Here is a 21527-nt window from a genome sequence, read left to right on the forward strand (position 1 = left end):
ATTCACAACCCTACTTTAAACATACAAAGTTAAAATACTAAAATAGATTCAAATTACCTCAACTTTCTAAGTAATATTCTAAGCATATATGAAATTCGATGCTGGGTGCTAGCTGAAATGAATCATCTTATTCAGGCCTATGTGATCATGCATTGAAGTGGAACGTTTTTCTGTTATTGCTCTTCTATACAGAAATTTCACCATATAAGCCTTCTTTTTTGTGTTTAGGTTTTACATGATAAGGCCATGATTCTCATGGAACATCTTATGCTCAGGTATGCCTGTACACACACAAACACTTATTAATCAAGGCTTTCCCCTTCATAATATATAAGATTTCACTTAAACATGTGGAGCCTTGGAACGTAACCCCCTCCATCGTATAAATTGGAAGTTGCCTGGGCTCACATGCAGTGGCTGCGAAGAGGTAGAGTGGCTTGTATGCAAACATTTTGATTTAGCAAGTGGCCCTATTATGAATAGCTTGCTGTAGCAGGAAAGCTTCTCCACAAATAAACAGGCTCCCTTGCACATCAGGTGTACAGCAGCCAAATCAGTTTATCCATTTCCTTTAGCAAGAATTTGAACATTAAATCTATAGTAGCTAAAACAGTGCTTTTCAAACTGTGTTCTGGGGAAACCAGTGTGGTCCCTTATTGTCAGTTTATCAGTGAAAAGAGCTATAATGGTGAGCAACTTTCCCGAAAAGGCAACTTGTCTGACATTAGCCATTTGTCCCCTGGCACTGCATAGCTGTAGAAATGCTTAGGTGCATTCCAGTAAGAATGGAATATGGAACATATTCTAAGATTAGGGTCCTCTGCAAAGCATTGGGATTATATTGTAGATGCGCAGGGATGGCAGACGTTCAGACGGGTTGATGTGAAAAAGTGGGTTTCCTGGGCCGAGATTATCTGAAAACCACGTAGTACACCTTTGATTTATTGCTCAGTCTTTCCCATGTACAACAACAAATACTGAAATAGTATCATTTGCAAAAAAAAAAAAACCAGCAACACCCTTCTGCGTGGTACAGTATATTGTTCAATTGTTAAGGCTCAGCAAAAGGAAATGTTCAAAGCACAATGTCATCTTTTATACAGAACCATTTCACATGTTACTGTGTACCATGAGAACAGGTTGCGGTTTACAACATTGCACCCTGCTGAGGGCAATGAAGCTGGTAACAGTTGGTGGAAAAGGTGTGGCATACCAAACATCCTGGCCAGAAGAGACAGCCCTTTCAGTCTCACATCGCCCTGTCTCTTTCTCTATTTGACCTCTTAGGACCTGGCTGCTAGTGCCAGATCTCTGTGTCTCACCTGACTATTGTTTTGCCGCTTCTTATCTTGTGGAACTGTAGAAAGAAAGTAGCAGAGCATTTGGACAGTCAGTGTTTCACTGATTTCAGACGTGCCTGTCACCTCAGCCAGCGGAGCTTGACTGGAAGAACAAAAGGGAACTAGCAGAAAGCTGATCTCAGTCTTCCTTACAGCTGCAGCACTCAGAGAAAGAAAAGAATCTGAACAGGGAGGGCTAGAGAGAAAAGAAGGGAAAGCGTCCCTGAAGAAAGTTCCTAAAATGGAAGAAGCGGGAAATAATGGGACATTGGATCCTGTCTGTTCTGCAAATGAACGTCCATACTCACAAGTAATATTAGAAAGTAAGTTTATTCACTGTTGAGAACAACGTAAGTCTGTGTGAATAAATCCTTTTTGGGTTTTTTTTTTACCAGATTAATCAAACTGGTGTGTGTGTGAGTGTGTTAATGAGAAGCTTTTTCTTTCACTGTTGTTCTGGACTGACCTACTTTTTAAATGGCATTTGAAATGAGGAGGACACATTAATGTTCATCAGAAAGGCTTAAAGGCAAACTTAATCTAGTCTTGATGAATGCATAATGACTTTGAATGGCAAATTTATTCACCTGTAACTTTAAAATTAAAAAGAGTTTCAACCACAAAAACACAAAGATGCTTCTTTCTAGCAGGGCTCGTGCAGGAAGAATTCCAAACAGATATATGATTGTATGATTGTTGATGATTATGATAATATTATTTTATTTATTTCATAAAATGTATATACTGCTTGATTGTAAAAAAAACCCCCACTCACAGTGATTTACAAAATGATAAAATAAAATAAAAATTACAACCATACTTTAAAACATAAAACAAAAGTTAAAATACTAAAAGAGATTAAAATCACCTCAACTTTCTAAGCATCTGGGTAAGCTAGTTTAAGAAGAGTTTGGATTTGATATCCCGCCTTTCACTCCCTTTAAGGAGTCTCAAAGCGGCTAACATTCTCCTCTCCCTTCCTCCCCCACAACAAACTCTCTATGAGGTGAGTGAGGCTGAGAGACTTCAGAGAAGTGTGACTGGCCCAAGGTCACCCAGCAGCTGCATGTGGAGGAGCGGGGAAGCGAACCCGGTTCCCCAGATTACAAGACTACCGCTGTTAACCACTACACCACGCTGGCTCTCTAAACAGGAATATTTTTAGCAGGCACAAAAAAGAGTACAGTGGAGGTGCCTGATTGATTTCAATAGGCAAGGAGTTCCGGAGTGCAGGTGCTGCCATACAAAACAAATGCGGAATGGGCAATATGTATGATAATGCTGTTTATTAGTCACTGTTCTCATGGGAATGAGCAACTGACACAATACCCACTGATCAGAAATGGGGAACTTTAGGTGTGTGGATCAAAACAGGCACTTCCCACAGTTCCTCTGCCTTTGCATTGTATGAGCAGTTCCACCTGCTAGAAATTAGGTGTCAAAGCTTTCCTGCTGTTCTCAAGTATGGGGTCATGTGGACACAGAGAATGGCAAGGGAAAGCAAAAGTTTAAAACTTATTGAACTACGATATGACAGTAGTACAGAAATAATGTGTAGTTGTGTATAGACACTAAAGGCACAACTAGCCTCAGTGCGGGACACCTGCCCTTAGACTCGCCCGCCTATTTATTTATTTATTTATTTATTTATGAGCTGAACTTATTAGGTTCTGCAATGCTGTGAGCAACACTGGGGTGGTGTCTGGGAGGGCTGCATTTTTCCTGGAATCAGTCCCCATAGTTAGCACTGGGTCTGTTTATCTGGAATCACAGTCACAGTTTACTGCCAATTAATCAGTGTCAACGCATTCTTTTTTTTTTAAAAAAAAAAAAGGTCATTCACAAAGCATCGTGTTAAAAAGATGTGGGATTGCCCTTTGGTTCCATAACAATCTTGATGGGTGTTACTGACTAGGAAGAAATATCACAGATTAGGAGAGAGCCAATAGCTCATATTTTAGTGGTGGCAAAGTTCCAAACTGCAGCGAAATGGAAAAATATAAAGCCCCTAGCAATGAAGGAAGAAGGTATGATTTGACTGATACAAAAGCTTATCATGGATAAGAATTTGCATCAATGAATTTACAGATATCATACAGCAAATCCCAGATATAATTATGACTGTGTAGAACAATTGTTCCTGATTCTAGATGTAATTGACACAGCTAACTAGCAATACAAGAGAACTATGACTCTCTTTGACAGCAGTTTATTGCTTAAGGTGTGGGGAGGAGAGTGTACATCTGTCTGTATGTCTGTCTATCTATCTATCTATCTATCTATCTATCTATCTATCTATCTATCTACTTGTTACTGAATTATTTTGCACATGCACCCAAACAGGTACATAGTCTACTATTCCTGATTATACCAAATTTTATTCCTTAATTTTTTTTTAAATTACTTGTTAAAATTAAAAAACTGTGTTTGTGATTTTAAGCACTTAAAAAACAAAAACAAATAGGCGTGGTGCTTCATTAATGTGAACATTTTTGGCCAGAAAAGCTCCAAGTAAAAGAAAGGGGGAGTGAATTCAGGCAGCCAATGTACCATGTGATAAATGTGGAGGAACTGCGCTTGTTTATTAAATGTGGGCCTAAGATGGCCGTGGCTGCTTTTGTAGTGTTCTGTAATTGCTGTGTGGTTCTACCGCTAGTTATGTACTCATTCTGTAGCCATAGAGTGAAGACCTAAGTTCTACCTAAGTTCCACAATGCGTTGCTGCACTGCTGCAGTGTTTTACCACTACCAATACTTCCTTGTTCTTCCTTTATGGAATTTGATTGTTTAGCCTCTTCCCACATTCTTCTATTAATACATACTGATAATGGGGTATGTAATATGGGTTTCTAAATCCTTTCCAGCCTGTAACAGCAATGCCTCAACTGTTTTTTCCCCTAGAGGTGGGGCTCTGAAACTGGAAATGAGCCCTACCAGGAGAAAAAAATACCTAATACATCTGTACCTAGGAAGTCCAATGGAATCCGTTCCAGAAGGCCATTCGACTTCCAAAACGTTTGGAAACCAAAGTGCAGCTTCTAATTGGCTGCAGGAGGCCCCTGCAGCCAATCGGAAGTCCCGGAAGCCCCGTCGGACACTCGTTTTTTCCAAAGAACGTTTGCAAACCAGAACACTCACTTCCGGGTTTGCGGCGCTCAGGAGTCAAAACATTTGAGTACCAAGGCATTCAGGATACAAGATATGACTGTTCAGAAGTTTGGAAGCCAAACAAGCCTTTATCCCCAGTTATCCCCAGCTAAGACCAGCTAGAAACATTCCTCTCTCTCTCTCTCTCTCTCTCTCTCTCTCTCTCTCTCTCTCTCTCTCTCTCTCTCTCTCTCTCACACACACACACACACACACACACACACTGCCACTGTCTCTCAATTTCAAAATCCCAAACTATTTTTTTCTGCTCAAGCTTAAATCCCAGTGATGAAACTGACTTTGTAGCCATACCAATATGGATTCGAAGGCCCTGGATTGTGAATTAAGGATATGCTTACTTGCTTGCATGCTTGCTTGCTTTTACTAGGCTGAAGTATTCCATTTCTTTATGTGCTGTAGCTTGTTGTTTAAATTTGCCACAACTCTTTATCCTTTCAGGCCTTGATTTGACAGGAATATTGCTCTTTGCTATCCTGACTTTAATGACACTGACTGCTGACCTGGTGTTTGTGGAGGAAGTTTTCTATATTTATCGCAAAATCCCACCCTCCAAAAGATCCATTTTTATTTGGATAAATGCAGCTGCTCCAGTAAGTTGAATAAATAAATTAGTTGGGTTGGGGCAACTGGCTAAAATGTTTTTAAATGTTTTAGAGTTCTAATTTTGGTTCCTCTATTTTGTTTTTGTCGGGTTGGTGTGGGTTATATGTTTAGTTGGGGTTGGTGGTTATTTTAATTTGAGTATAACAGCAAGCTGTTTGTTGTTATGTTGTTGTGGTTTTCTTCTATTGATTTATTGGTTTGTTTGTTGCTTGTATAGGATATTTTGTTTTTTTAATATTTAGTGTTCTGTTGTGTTTTTATATATGTTATAAGCTACCCTGAGTGGCTGGGGAAACCCGGTCAGATGGGCAGGATATAAATTATTATGATTATGATTATTAAATTACACTAAGCATGGAAAACCCTCTTAGTACTCACGTAAGGGCATTCAGAGACGACCCTATTACTGGGTCTCTGGCAATGCCTTCCTCTTAGGGGCAGGCAGTAGCATACATTATTTGCATGCAGAAATTCTCAGGTACAATCCCTGGCATCTTCAGCTAAAACTGGAGTGGGGAACCATCAGACCCAGGGGCCAAATGTGGCCCTCCAGCCCTCTCTACCCAGCCGATAAGACTCTGCCCAAGTGACACACACCCAGGCAATATCTCTCGCTGGCGTTGCTCTCAGCTCTCTTTCAGTGATTTCATGTGCCTGAAAAGTGCTCTTGAAGTGTGTTAATATCTCTTGCTTGCTTGCTTGCATGCCTGGATGGATGGAAAACAGAGAATGGTGTGTCTGGCCACATCCACTTTTACCACAACCAACACTGGCATGCAGCACTCAGAAGCTTGCGCACATGGGAAGGTGGCCCTCAGGCTGAAATAGGCTTCCCACCCCTGAGTTAAAATAATGAATAGCCAATGACTCTGGATTACTGCTGCCAATCAAAATAGACAATATTGGCCTACTTGGACAAATAGTACGATAACTTACAATGCCACTTCCTATGATTCCACTTGGATACTGAACTTCCCCAGGTAGGGCTTCTCCATCTGATGTTTTCTGAAGGAAAAGTTCTTTAGAAAGAGCTCTAATCTGATGTTCTGATCTGATGCCTAACTCAAGACTAGATAATATTGAAGGGATATTCACTTAGAAGATAATAGATTCCCCCACCCCCAAATCTACTTAGTTAATAAATAGGTTTTGCCCTAATGTTCCTCTATCTTTCCAGGTGATTGCCACTACGTCATGTATTGGGATGTGGATTCCTCGCTCAACAATGTTTACAGATTTCACTGCAGCAGTGTATGTTTTCTCTCTCTTTTTAGATATGCATTTACCCGTCTGTTTCCATTTTTAGGCAAAATGTTTCCAGCATTAAGGAAACAAATAGTTATCTTGTATTTGTAGGAACAGCCCTTTTGTTAAAATAGAATCCTTTATCAGTTTTTTGTGGGGGGGTTTTGCGTGAGGGAAATATACTGTTAACTCAGACTTTGATGATAGTGTAGAAACTAATAATGGCACCGACTAGATAAAAGAATGGAATGTTAAATGTGTGCGGGGGGGGGGATGTATTCTTTAGTTTGTGCACTTTAAAAGTCCACAGACTCCTTTGATTGGCAGCTGGATTGAAACAGCAGAGCCCCTTTGATTTCTCAAACGTATTCTTTAGAGCAAGATTCTGACCTGTGAGTGGCATTTCATCAGTCTTTTCTAAATGGCACATTGCAGTTTATTTTTTAAAAACAAAAAAACTGCTGAAAAGAAGTACACCAATATAGGAAAATAACCCAAGTTGGAGATCTGTGTGATGAGGCTTGTCAGCTGTAACACATACTGTAAAGGAAGAGAAAATAGTTTGCATCCTTTAGCTTTTTGTTCTTTTTTTAAAAAATAAAACAACAACAACCCAAAAGCAGCTGTGGGTGATGCAAATTAGACTGATGAAGTGGCCCTGAGGAAGGGAATATTTAAATCCCCCCCCCCGCTATTTCTCCTAAAACAAAGTTGTCTCACTCTTTCAAATACAAGGTACCATATTTTTCGCTCTATAAGACGCACCAGAGCATAAGATGCACCTAGTTTTGGGAGGAGGAAAACAATAAAAAAATATATTCTGAATCTCAGAAGCCAGAACAGCAAGAGGGATTGCTGTGCAGTGAAAGCAGCAATCCCTCTTGCTGTTCTGGCTTCTGGGATAGATGCGCAGCCTGCATTCGCTCCATAAGACACACACACATTTCCCCTTACTTTTGAGGAGGGAAAAAGTGAGTCTTATAGAGCAAAAAATACGGTAGGTTTTTCAGGGAATGGCAACTCAAGGCATCCCAGTAGTTACTGCACCATGGATAGCTCCAAGTGAACAACAACAACTTGCGCCAACAAAGGCTGAAGGTGAACTGAGGTCTTATGAGTCCACTTCTTCCAGGCTCCATCCTTTTAGGCCTGAAGACTGTGGCTCTTAAAGGGCCAGCTCTCTCTGTTTGTAACCTCCTGAGTGGTGCCCTGTTGAGCAGCTATGCTACTGTGAGAAGCACTCAATTCCCCAGGCAAGTAAAAACTGGGGGACAGCCCCTGTGAGGGTCCCTGCTCAGGCTCAGGCTCCAATCCACCAGCATCAGCAGCCTTCTCCAATTCCTCAGCTAGCAGAACAGCAGACCTGGCCTCAGCCAGCTCTTCCTCTTCTGAGCTCAAGCCTGCGGCCATGACAGTCATGTGTGACAAATGCATAGACAGGAGAGCAGCCGTGTAAATATTAACATGTAGGTGCCTTTCCCTCCTTCCCATAGATTTTTTGCTATTGTCATCCACAAGTTCCTGCTCATGATGATTAAAGAATGTGGGGGTCAAAAACTATTCCTCAGGCACTTTGAGAACGACCGCTTCAAGATAAGCACAGGCCCCTGCTGCTGCTGTTGCCTCTGCCTCCCACATATACGCATCAATAGGTGAGTTTCTCTATAAAACCAACCAGTTCTGAAGGTGAAGGGAGGGAAATCTGCAAAACATTTGAGTTGGAAAGGTTTTGGTATAATCAGAGTGTTGTTATTATTAAAGGGAAAGGGTGTGGTTTAAAGTCAGCACATTCACCTCAGTTTTCTTACACTGACATACCACCTTCCTACCATTCTGGAACCCAAGGTAGCATACCCCACTGAGCAGTGTTTTAGTTTCGATCATATACTTAAAGGAAGCTCAAAGCCAAATATATTTGAATCTGGACCGAGTGCTGCCTTGGAATTCTTCTAGGATGCAGAGATTGGACTGCCATCTTTTGCAGATGCTCTGGCTCTGGATTCTCTGCACTGAGCATGGGTTTGGAGTAGATGGACTGCAAGATCCACTCTGTTGGTCCTAAATCAAGAACAGACATTTGCAATAAGTTAGTTGAACCAGTGGGGGGCAATAGACAGAAAGGCAACCTATCCTTCTCTCACTGATTACTTCTGTTTCCTCTCCTTGTTTTTAGTTAGCATGAGTTAACGTGACCGTGCTAACTTATTGGCTCCATATGGGCCACACGCAAAACCCTTGCCTAGAATGGAGGATCTAGACTGTGAAAAAAGATGTGGGAAGTAGGTGGAAAGTCAGCTTCAGTGAAAGGGCGGCATTCCCTTCTGGGCCACATGCCAGCGGTGGGTGGAGCCAGAGTCAAATGTGGGCATGGCAATTAATGTAAATTGTACCTTTGTACAGCAGGCTAGTTTCTGCACACACCCACACACCCCTCTCTATCCTCCACCCAGACCAACGAGAGGCACCATCAGAGTTCAAGAACACATTTCAGTGAGGCAGAAACACCCAGGGTGTGATGCGGGGCCAGTGAGTGGGGTGGCTAGGGAAGAGTTCCTAGCACTAGGTAGAAAGAACTGGAGGACCACATTTAGGCCCCAAGGCCTGAGGTTCCACATCCCTCTTTTAAAACCACTTCCTTACTCTGATTCACCATCTTTGAGCCACAGGATTATTAAAATATGAATAATCCATGGGAGATCTGATGACAGAAACCATGTGTAACGCTAAAATTCGGTGCTCCGCTCTACAGTATTGTTGTGGCACTCCTTGCAGTGCGGCACCCAGGGTGGCCAAACTGCTTACACTACCCTAAAACCATCCCTGAGGTAGCTGGGTATGTTTAGCCTAGAGGAGACTGAGAAGAGATATGATAGCCATCTTCAAATAGCTAAACAGCTGTCAAATGGAGCAAGCTTGTTTTCTCCTGCTCCAGAGGGTAGGATGAGAATCAATGGCTTCAACTTACAAAAAAGGAGATTCAGACTAAACATTCTGATTGTAAGAATGTATGAGCTGTTTGACAATGGAACAGACTCCCACAAGAGGTGGTGGACTCTCCTTCCTTAGAGGTTTTTAAGCAGAAGTTGGGTGGCCAGCTGTCATGCATGATCTAGTTGAGATTCCTGCATTGCAGGGATAGGACTAGATGAGATTCGGGGTCCCTTCCAACTCTACAATTCTATGATTCTATGATTCTATTTATTATTTGGTCCTTAGATTGACAGAGGGTAGAGATGTCACTGAAGCTTGCATGTTCTCAAACACTTCCTTCGCTTCTTCAAGAAAGCAAAAAGAGGTGATCTGCCAGCTCATTTGTACACTCGTTTGTACTGTTTATAATTCTGTAATTATTTGCAGGAGTAAAATTGCCACTATAATTATATCATTATTATGCAATTATGGCTGTATTAATTGAGCAATTATATTAAGCCAAAGTTCATTAATATAGCACAGAGTACATTAAATAGCAGCTTACCTTCATTAATGAGAGTGTCTGAGGTGGAAAGAGAAGGAGGTTGGATATCTGAATAAAGAGAGGAAGGAAAGATGTAATGGGGGGGGGGGGTTGGCGTCGGGTAGGGATATTTACTGTCCAAGGCAAAAGCCCAATACGTGTCAGTGGATCAAGATTACTACCTCAGTCTCCTTTGAGATTATGAATTTGTCCTTCCCCCTTTTTTTTATTTGGCAGACAAACACTATTTTTACTGAAGCTGGGGACTTTCCAGTTTGCATTCCTCCGCCCTGTGCTAATGTTTCTATCAATAGTACTTTGGACCAATGGAAACTACAGTCCCTCTGATGTAAGCAAAGGTTTGAAGAATTTATTGAAAGTTAACAAAGAATGATAAGAAATATCTGTACACCTAAAACTGTTTTGAACTAAAAAGTACCAGTCAGAATGTAGGCATAAATCACCATGGTCTTGCTATGCTATGACACAGAATACAAACATAGAATAAAAAGAACTAAAAAGCTGTAATAACAGTAGAAAACCAACTAAATATAGGTTTTTAAATAATTCAAAATAAATACCTAGGGCAGAGACCTTTCCATTCCACTGGAAAAGCTAATTGAAACAAACATGTCTTTAGCTGACCTGCTTAGTTACTGGCAGACGCATGGAACAGAGCCAAACTACTGTAGGCAATGTTACATGTGTGGTGGCATTTAATAGGGGGAAACCTCCGGGAGGCAAATGTGGCCCTCCTAGCTTCTCTCTCTGGCCCTTGGAACTCTCCTAAGTCACACCCCCTCTCTCAAGCCACACCCCTCACTGGCCTTGTTTGTGTTTTGGCTGCAATTGAACTCTGATAAAGCCTCTTGCTTGTCTGAACAGAGCACAGAGAGTGGTGCATGTGTAAAAACTACTTTACAAAGGTAAAATTTGTATTTGTTGCCATAAGCACCTTTGCTCCCCAGCCATACCCACCACTCATATGTGAGCCCCAGAAGGTTGCTGGAAAAGGTTCCCTACTCCAGAAATAGCAGCAGGGAGGAGGGAATTGGTGTTGGGGAAAGACGTGGAAATGAGAGGTTTTTTAATCTTCCCCACCAACTTGAATGTATTGATTTCAATAGGTCTGCTCTGAGGGTGGTGTGGATGCTTTTGGTGCTGCTGAGTGTGTATATGAGTTATACAAATAAGTTTGTTCTGGAAGCAGAAAAGGACCTGCTGTGGAATATAATCTGTGTATCTGTTCAATGTACCTTTTCAGTTATCTCCCAACGGAGCTGCCATTTGGATTAACTGCTTCATAGGTGTCCTTACTATCATTGCCCTGTGGCCAATCGGAATCATGTTCCAGCGAGTCCGCGCTCTCCTTAACTGCAAGAAGATTATCCCTAAATTTGCACTTTATCAGGTGAGATAGTTAAGACTACATTGCAGGCCTTCATTTGAAATGCTTCTGGAAGACAGCTCTATAGTCAGCTCTGCAAACCTAAAATAGGAATTCAAGATCAAAGACTTTATTACTTAAAGCCTTTGAAGTATGAAAGCTCTTCTTTGTAGCTAACTCCTATTTTCTGATAGTTTCTTTCAACATTTTTGGGTGACAATGGAGAACTGAGCAATATTTAGAGTTTTCAGTCTTCCTAAAGTTTTGGGTGGTAAAAATGCAGCGTACACTGAGTTCCTTTTCCCTGCATGGAAGGAAGTGGTGTAGAACAAAGACATATCCTGCGATACAAGACTAAAGCCCAAGGCGTACTTCTAAAGACTACGGTAGTACTGGTAAAAATGTGATTGTTTAAATGTTTTCAGAGCACCACAGTTTATTTTGTGCTGTTTCTCCTATATATGTCAACTTCAAACAGAGTAAATTCAATTGAGTTATATGGGATCTACTCCCATGTCAGAGTGTGTAGGGATGCTAATTTGTCCCATTGATGGAACCTAAATTCAACTTAGTTGGACCCAACCCACAATTTATTTTTAATTGCCCCAATATGCAAAGGAGAGAGCTGGTGTAAAGGGGGGGACTGGGGAGAAGGAGTTCAGATTCCTACTGTACTATAATACTTTCATCATGCGAAAGGCTAGGCTGGATGAATCCCAAGCCGGAATTAAGATTGCTGGAAGAAATGTCAACAACCTCAGATATGCAGATGACACAACTTTGATGGCAGAAAGTGAGGAGGAATTAAAGAACCTTTTAATGAGGGTGAAAGAGGAGAGCGTAAAATATGCTCTGAAGCTCATCATAAAAAAAAACTAAGATCATGGCCACTGGTCCCATCACCTCCTAGCAAATAGAAGGTGAAGAAATGGAGGCAGTGAGAGATTTTACTTTCTTGGGCTCCATGATCACTGCAGATGGTGACAGCAGCCACAAAATTAAAAGACGCCTGCTTCTTGGGAGAAAAGCAATGACAAACCTAGACAGCATCTTAAAAAGCAGAGACATCACCTTCCCAACAAAGGTCCGGTTTTCCCAGGAGTGATGTACGGAAGTGAGAGCTGGACCATAAAGAAGGCTGATTGCCGAAGAATTGATGCTTTTGAATTCTGGTGCTGGAGGAGACTCTTGAGAGTCCCATGGACTGCAAGAAGAACAAACCTATCCATTCTTAAGGAAATCAGCCCTGAGTGCTCACTGGAAGGACAGATCCTGAAGCTGAGGCTCCAATACTTTGGCCACCTCATGAGAAGAGAAGACTTCCTGGAAAAGACCCTGATGTTGGGAAAGATTGAGGGCACAAGGAGAAAGGGACGACAGAGGACGAGATGGTTGGACAGTGTTCTCAAAGCTACCAGCATGAGTTTGACCAAACTGTGGGAGGCAGTGGAAGACAGGAGTGCCTGGCGTGCTCTGGTCCATGGGGTCACGAAGAGTCAGACACGACTAAATTACTAAACAACAAATAATACTTTCTGGGTGACCTGGTTTTAAGGCAATCAGTATCTTACTTCCTAAGAATGTTGGAATGATAAAACAAGCAGTGGAAAAGCCATGCATGCTGCCTTGAGCTGGCTTTTAAGCCTGGGCAGTCCATTCCTGAGTGTGCTCTTATAAGGGACTTTAGTTTTCCTTCTAGCCTACCCTGTTCCACTGCAAGGTGTAGCCATGGCAATCAGCCATGCCTCCTCCTCCAGTGCCCCACCCAATAACATGGTGGACACAGGAGATGGCAGTTTCTGGGCTGCCTTTCTGTCTCTCAAGACAAATCTTCACAGTTTGAATCAAGTCCATAAAATTTGATAAGTGCAAGTACGTTCTTCCCACCAAGGTGGAAGAAGTCTACGCTGAGGGCACAATGCAGCTTTCTACAACTACGTAGCCTCCAGATGTTTTGGTCTAACACATCTGGAAGACACCCTATTGGGGAAGGCTGGAGAAACAACAAAACATGACATATAGGAATGTGCAACTTGCCCCTCTCTTGGGCCATCTATTCTCTAGTTCACCCTTCAGGATTCTTCTCCATGGGCACCATGATCTTTCACCAAGAGAAAACATGCACTATGAGTATTCATCTTTCAATATCAGCCTAAATGCATGGCACCCTCCCCCTCATGGTACTTCCAAACAGAGAACCTTCTGTAGTGTCATCCCCCTCTTGGGGATTTACCTCTTTATTTTAATTTAAGATGGAAAATGTATATAGTTTTCACTGAATCACGTTCACTCTGCACTAAAATGGGATTTTTTTTAGCATGACAATTTTCTTTTTCTCTGTGTTTATGTAGTTTGCCCTCATTTTGAGTCAGCTCCAGGCAACCATCATCAACATATTGGCTATGGAAGGGGTAATTGCTTGTGTGCCTCCACTTTCTTCTTCAGCAAGAGGAGCATGTAAGTTGCTTGGATTTCAGTTTCTATGACAGGCTAAAGTGGGTTCATTTCTACATTCACTTATAATGTATTCCACCTCTGTAAATTATGTATTCCACCTCTGCAGGGCCACTGTAAAAGTCCAACTGTTATTGAGATCATGACATCTGATGCTCCAAGTAGCATTACCCATTCCAACAGTTGTCCACTGCAAGAGTTTAATGAAAGCAAGTTTGAGCCCACCTTATTTTCATTCCTGGTCCTTAAACCTCTTGCTCTGTTGTTCCCTTTCGATTTGCCAGATATGGACCAACAGCTACTCATTATGGAAATGTTTCTCATCACTCTGATCTCACGAGTTGTCTACAGGAAAGGAAACGATGACCTGGAGCTTCCAGTGGTTTCAGAGCAGGAAACTAAGGGAAACAAACAGAACAGCAGGATCAGTGTGGAGGGCAACATTTTTTAAAAGTAAGCACCAGTAATTTAAGGACTGATCAGATACTAACTGGGACATCCAAGATTCTGACCAATATATTTTCCATGGCAATGTAATATTGGCACTAGTGGAATAAATCCACATGAGCTGGGCATTCAGGGCTGGGAAGTGGGTGTCCAGAACTAAACTGGTGCATTGCACATTAGCTAAAGGAATCATCCAGTGATGCCATGTTATGCTTTGACATAATGAGGACTATTATAAGGAAAGCTCACAAGTGCCAACTTTAGCTAACTTTCTCATAATCATCTGATATTGTAAAAAAAAAAAAGTTGTGATAAGTGTAGCTATTACTCATGATGGTTAAAGCTAACTGAGCCTTAAATGTAGAAAAGTAAAACAAAAATTGGACTGGAGAACAACTTATCTCCCAGTAGCATGGTTTAATTTTTACACAGGTGTCATAGAACAATGTAGCTTAATCTGCTGGAAAATTGTGCATTTTATGGAGCCTTGTTCCAAATTCCAAGCTGTTGCATTAGAAAAAACAAAAACGTATTTTCTGTTGCCTTTATGATGGGTAGAAGTAATGATTCAGACTATCTCAACAACTGTCATCCAAGTTTTACTACACACTGATCCTGTAGTTGTGCATTGCTGTGGTGGCGCACAGAATGGCATGTGACTAATATTGGATGCCGAAGCAGCACTAGGATGTGGCAGAGAATAGGCAAGAAAAAAGAAGGGACCAGGAGGTCAGCATCCCCTTCTGAGGTGCCACCAATGCTACGAGAAGAAGCAGGAGAGTAAGCCAAAGAGCTGAGAACAGGCAGAGTTGCCCTAGGACAAATATAAGTTTATTGAACTGTGCTTAGTATCTATATCCTTGAGTGTATAACAATACAGTAAAAGAAAAACACATGCACCATAGTTTAAGTTCCTTTGCTCCTGGTTCCGTTTTGCCAGCCAATAACATGGGAAAACCAAAGGTCTCACAGATCCTATGGCTTCAAGGAACATGCAAGGAGCAGAGAGTGTGCATGAGTGTGCTAGTTCTGGTTCCCCCATTTCCATGTTGTACTCTGTATCATCCAGGGTGACTGACTGTGCTGGGGTGGTTTCTGTGCATTTTAACACCCTGGGAAATCAGGGTTATGAAATCCTGGTTTTCTTCCACATATAGAGGTGGTTTTCCTGCTGGAGACAGGTGCTGATGATGGAGGGCAGAGCCCGTGTGCTTATGCAGCCGCACCACCCCACACATGTTGCTTTAAGTGCTATTCTGAATGCCTACTTGTAATTTAACTCCTGGGCTCAAGAGGCAAGATCTGATTTATACATACAATCACTGACCAGGTAGCTACTTGAAAATGCAACCTCTCATGCAAGGGACCTGTGTGAAAAAGGTCATTGCATCGTTCTGGCAAGCCTTCCAGACCTTGTTAAATCATAGTTTCCCATTATATCTGATCCAGGTTTAATCTCATGGGTCGAAACCAAGAACTGTGATTAAACTGTGTCTTAATAAACCCTATAAATGCTTCATTAGATTCATTGGTTTATGAGATTATTCTATTTTATTTATTGGCAAATTTCTATATACCTCCAACATGTCATGGCAGTGAACAGCATAAAATGTCATTCATAAAACAAGTAGAAAAGACTTTTACATCCTGCTCCTTTAATCCCTAACCATTGGTCATGCTGGTTAGAACAGATGGAAGTTGTATTCTAGCAACACCTGGGTGGGAGGTGCACAAGGTTCCCACTCCTGATGAGGGAGAATGAATAAAGACGAAGTAGAACCATCCCTATTCTTCATCTAACAAATATGGTTTATTGGACTGTGCCCACACTAGGCCGAAGCTTGCTACTTATTTTCAAGAATCTTACACACAGCACTGGCTGCTCTCTTAAATTAGACTTACAAAGAAATCCTATGCACATTTATTTGGTAGCGGGCCCTTTTGGGACTTTCTTCTGCATAAACATGCATAAAATCGAACTGTTAAAAAATCACGTAGGGGGGCCAGATGTGTGAGAGAAAACATATCCTACAGATTTAACGGTTGTGTAGAAATCCGAATGCCAGCAGGTTTAGTTTGCCATGCAAGTTACACTTCCTGAAATTCACTTCTTCACACAACTCTTCAAAGTGCAGGAGTCCCTTCCTTTTTTTCCTCTTGCTAGGTACACACTATAGTTTTCTGGAGATATTGGTGTTAGGACAGAACATGTTGACTGGTGGGTTGAAACACATTTTTTTTTGTCCCACACAAGCTTTTTCTTCTCTTTTTTTTTTGGTAGTACTTGAAATGGCTGTAAAGCCTGTGTGACCAGCTACTGTTAGTGGGACTCACTTCTCCCCCCAAAAAGAATATCTGCACCCACAGTCAACTGTACTTCTATTACAGGGAAGGGAGAGAAACTTGGGTCAGTTTGCATTTTAATGCAAATCTACCTACACACAGTTAGTTTTCAAAATCCATACTTTCCAAATTACGCAATGCAGATCTCCAGCCAAAAAATGTGTATATTAGGGGAAGGTGTGCATAACAATGTATGTATTAGTGGGGGGGGGAAAGCATTGAAAGTGCTTCTAGTTGGGAAAATTGCATCCAAATGTGTATATTAAGGGAAATACACCTTAAAATGCTGGTAATTTTTGGTGATGACTTTTTAATATTTTTAAGACAGAAACTGATACAAAAATGTGGTGAACTGAATTTCAGACTGTGAAAATAAGAAAGAGAGAAAAAGTGAGACTGGCAGATCCATCCATCCTTATTCTGTTCTATCATCTTCAGGTCTGAAGAATGATCAACTATACACCTCCTTTTAGAATCACAGTCTCAGCTGCTTCATAATAGCACTGGAGGAATAGAAGTATTGAGTTTTTCTGCAGCCGGATCCTAAGTATGTATACTCAGAAACAGGTCCCATTAAATTCAGTGGCACTTACTCCCAAGTAAGTGTTCGTAAGATTACAACCTTGATCGCTTCCCCTCGCTTTTTGGCTGAAATCACTTAGATGAATATTTGATCTCTTCCACATAACCCTATCACATTCAGCCAGCAAAGGGAGTGAGCTAATTGTTAAATTCAGTTCAACAAGTTCCTCATTAAGAACAAATTACCCGAGTTTGAAATCTGCTAATTTTCCAATCAGGGTGAGTGTTTGCACTTGTGATTTGGAAATAATTACCACAATGTATAACATCTGAACCTATGTGGAGCCTAATGAGAGAGGGATTCATTTCTTTGGGATTAGAAAAAGAGCTGAAGTGATTTAGGTTGCTGTATAGCTTCTTTCATGAAATACACATGTGAGCCTCTCGTATGCTCAAGAACTTTCAGAGACTGTCCCAGTGATTGCTTCAACTTACCGTGATTCTGTATTTAGCTCTGTTCCCATACTAAAACGACTGATTTCAAGAAGGTGCTAAAATGTTAAAAAGCATTCAAGATGTTCAGGCCTGTTTTAGATGCTCTATCTGGTTTGCGTCATTGTGATTCCAAATATGCAGATGCTCATTTGTATTATACCTATAATGCAAATGAGACTGCATGCACTTCCTTTACAGGAAACAAACATTTGTTATGCTCTTAGTTTCAATCACAGATTTTTATGAGTGCAAACCAGGGCACTGTATATATGAAACCCAAGCCACAGCATGGTAATAGGTTGATGGTACCAGTGCTGCTGGCACTGTGGGTTAAACCACAGGGCCTAGGACTTGCCGATCAGAAGGTCGGCGGTTTGAATCCCCGTGACAGGGTGAGCTCCCGTAATTCCCTCCCTGCTCCTGCCAACCTAGCCGTTCAAAAGCAAGTGCAAGTAGATAAATAGGTACCGCTCCGGCGGGGAGGTAAACGGCATTTCCGGAGCGCTGCTCTGGTTTACCAGAAGCGGCTTAGTCATGCTGGCCACATGACGCAGAAGCTGTACACCGGCTCCCTCGGCCAATAAAGCGAGATGAGCGCCGCAACCCCAGAGTCGGCCACGACTGGACCTAATGGTCAGGGGTCCCTTTACCTTTACCTTTTAGGTAATTTTAGACTCTGGACTTTATGGTGTCGTAGGGGGAGGTCACTCTTACATGGCGATGTGTATTACTTCACTTAGTTGCCTCTCAGGCTCCCTGCAAGGCTCTCCCCAAAGTTGATGGGCACTGCCATTCAAATGGTGTGCAAATGCCACATCATGTGATTATGTGGGGTCGAGCTTAGCTGCCCCCCCACCCCATTTTATTCACGTTGACAACCCTGCTTAATAGCATTACTGGTAATTTTCAGTCTTCCAAGGAGCTGTGTAGAGAAACGCCCCCCCCCCAAGGTGCAGGTTTGGCTCCCCACACCCCCAGCCGCCCAAATTCTCCACCACGGCATAGTGATGTACTGCTGAGCTGGTGTGGGAAGGGCTCATAAGCTTGCCCCCAGCTTATCGACTTCCGGGAAACACGTGGCTGTGTCACTGTGGACAAAGAGGCTGCTGGACTGGGTGGACCTTTGGTCTGGTCCAGCTTCAAGACTCTTCTTGAGTTCACAGAGTGTAACATAAATAAATGCAGTGAAACATTGTGACCGTTATACAGCGATTCAAGGTAACAAACTTATTGCTGAGGGGAAAAGCTACCATTTCCTGAAACTCCTTTCTAAAACAGAAGCTAGGCTTGGGCAGTTTCTTTCCTGTTGCAAAGCTAGTACCCACTGAATGAAGACCAACACCAGCAATCTGTCTCCCGATGTCATACCAAGATCCAAACATCAGCAGTGCAGTTAGATAATTACTCTCGACTTAATTACCTGGGGTGGGGGGCTGTTTCGATAATGTATTTTGACTCACTTACTTCAAAATATGCTGTGTTTGGAGGTCCTCTTGCTCATTCTGCTGAGTGTGGCCCAGGATGTTGATCCCAAAGTTCTCCTCCTGATGGTACCATGCCCAAGGATTCATCTAGAGATAAAAGAGGGCAGGGGAGCAGTAAATTAATTTTGGCATAACTAAAAGCTGGCAGTATTATTATTATTTATACCATGGCATATGAAAAAAACAGCCTTTAACAGGGTTGGGAGCATTATCATTACTGACCTCATATCAGAATTTTCAGGGAATTTAAAACCTAGCAAATTTGTGTTGTACCAGATGGACAACACAAGTCAGGCTGACAGAAAAAGTGTTGTGGTTTCATTAAAAGAGTTTGTTCTACTCAACATGGCACTGTGATTGTGCAATTGCCACAGAAAAGCCGGGACGTATTTTTGCAAACCTACCGGTGTGCCCAGTGTTTGAACTTCAGAAAAAGGAACACATTTCCTAAAAGTTCATCTCCTTCTCTAGTCTTGCCCCTTATCGTAAGTGGCAGACAATTACTTGGTATATAGGAAAACATCAGATGTAATATTTTTATTATATTTAAATTAATTATCAATCTGTTATTTTAAAATAAGACATGATACACAGGTGGGCTGAGGTGTTAAAGATAATATCTGATGTTTACTATCTCCTTTTTTGTGATTTGTAATAAATCCTATAAACCAAATGAAGTTAGGCTTGTTTGTTTTTTAACCACATTATAAAATACAGTAGTTTGGATCCAAAGATCTTCTGATAGAAGCAGCTTCCTTCCGTGGAAGTTCTCCTTCGTTGGATGGAGGAAGATTCCTTCTCTCAAAGGAAAGGAACCTTTGGCTCCAGACCAATGGGCGATCTTTGTTCTATAGAACGCGGCCGATCACAGCTATGCTTTGTACCAAACAAAGAGATGAGACGCCTGTGAAGCTGAGCCTTGATAATTTTGTCGTGCTGATTGTAAATGGAATATCAATATCATAGGGAACACAATTACCAATCGTACACATGCAGGCCTGTCAAGCAGCAATAGTGCTGTACGAGCAGCAACTCTGAGCTAGCCTATATAGTCATGGAGATTTCTCTTGCAATTTCCTCCGACCCTCAGTTTTCCTCACTCATTATCTCTGGATTGTTTGTTTCTCCTTGGATTCAGCATTCCAGTTCCATTATCTTTTGTCTATTGCCCTGTTACCATGAGCCTACCTGCTGTTGTCAATGGCACTAGCAGCCACTACCCCTGTACTATGTACAATAGAAATCTTTCATATGTGATTTGGTTGCTCTGGATACAGGCAGTTTGCTGTGTGCTGGGTCCTTTAGAGCAATAAATTAAAGTGCTTCTTTGCAACCTTTTCCCTTTCCTATTTTTTTGAGAAGAGTAAACATTCTCTCCGTGGCTTTATATGGACAATCCAGCTTCAGCAAACCCCCTGCACCGGCTATATAGATACAGATTACAAATATAAGCTTCACAGACGAATGAGCTGCAATACAATTCCGGGGGCAAGGAGGGCTTCTTACTCCTTTTCATCCAGAGGGGAAGATTTGGGCGCAACAGGTGAGGAGAACCAATGGCAATTATCCTCAAGAGACAATTCAGAATTCTGTGATGAATGAGCCTAGCCCATTTCCTGTAGAATGCATATTCATATTGTAGAGGTGCATATTGAATATACAGTTCAATCCTATGGATGTCTACTCAGAAATAAGTCCTGCTGTGTCATTGTAACAGCAGTCTGCGCTGCAGTTCTGTCTTCTCAGAGCCGATAAGAACTGCAGTTTGTGACAATGGAGACAGAAGGTTGATTTCAGGTCTTCTTCTTGACCGTGCAGGGCATTCTGAAGTTTAGTCTGGAGATGCAAGAACATAAGAAGAAGAACCCTTTGGGTCAGATAAAAGGCCCGTCTAGCTCTGCAAACCATGCTCACAGTGGCCAACTAGATGCCCAATCATTTCTGTGCTGTATCTCTGGCAGACCCGTTCCAATAGTTTTTGGTACCTAAGGCAGACCCTAAGGTCTACACTAGGAACAAGCAGGGAAAGAAAGATTGAAATCAGGATCTGCTGACCCAGTGGACCCTGCTGCCTGAGGTGGTCACCTCACCTTGCCTCATGGGTGAGCTGGCCCTGCTCTCTGGTCTAAGACCAACAGCTTTTCTTAACTACAGGAGAGATGTATGTGGTTCCTGCGACAAAATAAATGGTCACTAGATGGCACACTAAATTCACTGTTATGGATTTCCTACCTGCTCAGTGTTTCATCTGTTAATAAGGTTTAAAGGCAGAAAGGGGAAGGAAGTGAACAGACTTCGTTTTGCTTTAACTAATCGTTTGATGGTTTCTGATCAATACACAGTTTTATTAATCCTGGATGTGGGAAATCAAACTGCTACCCCTGTTTAAGATTTTTCAACAATTCGTTTTCAGTGCTGTCTGGCTCAGAAGAAAGCCTCATTCTTTACAACAGGGTTCCCTCCCAACTAAGCATGTATAGGATTGCAACCTTTGTTGATTTTTATATTGTAGGGCAGTTTGTAACTGTGGCTTAAGGACTCTCTGAATCAGTGACAGGTCCAAATCTTCCCACTTGGTACTATAG

The 21527-nt window shown here is 41.9% G+C and overlaps 1 protein-coding gene and 1 long non-coding RNA gene across 8 annotated transcripts; one reads left to right on the forward strand and one right to left on the reverse strand.

The window, feature by feature from the left end:
• The first annotated feature begins 22 nt into the window (after window positions 1–22).
• On the forward strand, window positions 23–17872 carry LOC309368916 (organic solute transporter subunit alpha-like). 6 transcript variants are annotated; one of them, XM_081909272.1, is made up of 9 exons: window positions 23–275; window positions 1364–1663; window positions 4947–5098; window positions 6289–6362; window positions 7850–8008; window positions 10048–10159; window positions 11075–11221; window positions 13549–13654; window positions 13936–15181. In XM_081909272.1, exons 2-9 carry the CDS (start codon window positions 1582–1584, stop codon window positions 14100–14102), a joined length of 999 nt encoding a protein of 332 aa, XP_081765398.1. In that variant the 5' UTR covers window positions 23–275; window positions 1364–1581; the 3' UTR covers window positions 14103–15181. The 6 variants fall into 6 exon arrangements, with proteins under 6 accessions (XP_081765398.1, XP_081765394.1, XP_081765395.1 ...); XM_081909268.1 differs by lacking the exon at window positions 23–275 and adding an exon at window positions 16766–17872 and having other exon boundaries at window positions 815–1663; window positions 13936–14104; XM_081909269.1 differs by lacking the exon at window positions 23–275 and adding an exon at window positions 16770–17872 and having other exon boundaries at window positions 815–1663; window positions 13936–14104.
• Window positions 8282–20816, reverse strand: LOC309368917. 2 transcript variants are annotated; one of them, XR_014167968.1, is made up of 4 exons: window positions 20449–20816; window positions 18923–19029; window positions 13877–14049; window positions 8282–8414 (listed from the first exon to the last, which is right to left on the reverse strand). It is a non-coding gene; the product is annotated as an uncharacterized lncRNA (long non-coding RNA). The 2 variants fall into 2 exon arrangements; XR_014167969.1 differs by lacking the exon at window positions 20449–20816 and having other exon boundaries at window positions 18923–19534.
• Window positions 20817–21527: the final 711 nt, after the last annotated feature.

This window comes from Podarcis melisellensis (genome assembly GCF_964234715.1).
Source record: "Podarcis melisellensis genome assembly, chromosome: 4".
Classification (NCBI taxonomy): domain Eukaryota; kingdom Metazoa; phylum Chordata; class Lepidosauria; order Squamata; family Lacertidae; genus Podarcis; species Podarcis melisellensis.

What these genes read in the sequence shown, in the direction of transcription:
- LOC309368916 (XM_081909272.1), top strand. Translation starts at nt 1,582, where the DNA reads ATGGAAGAAGCGGGAAATAATGGGACATTGGATCCTGTCTGTTCTGCA. An exon ending in GGATAAATGCAGCTGCTCCA is followed by an intron (nt 5,099 to 6,288) that starts GTAAGTTGAATA and finishes CTATCTTTCCAG; the next exon opens with GTGATTGCCACTACGTCATG. An exon ending in CTAAATTTGCACTTTATCAG is followed by an intron (nt 11,222 to 13,548) that starts GTGAGATAGTTA and finishes GTGTTTATGTAG; the next exon opens with TTTGCCCTCATTTTGAGTCA.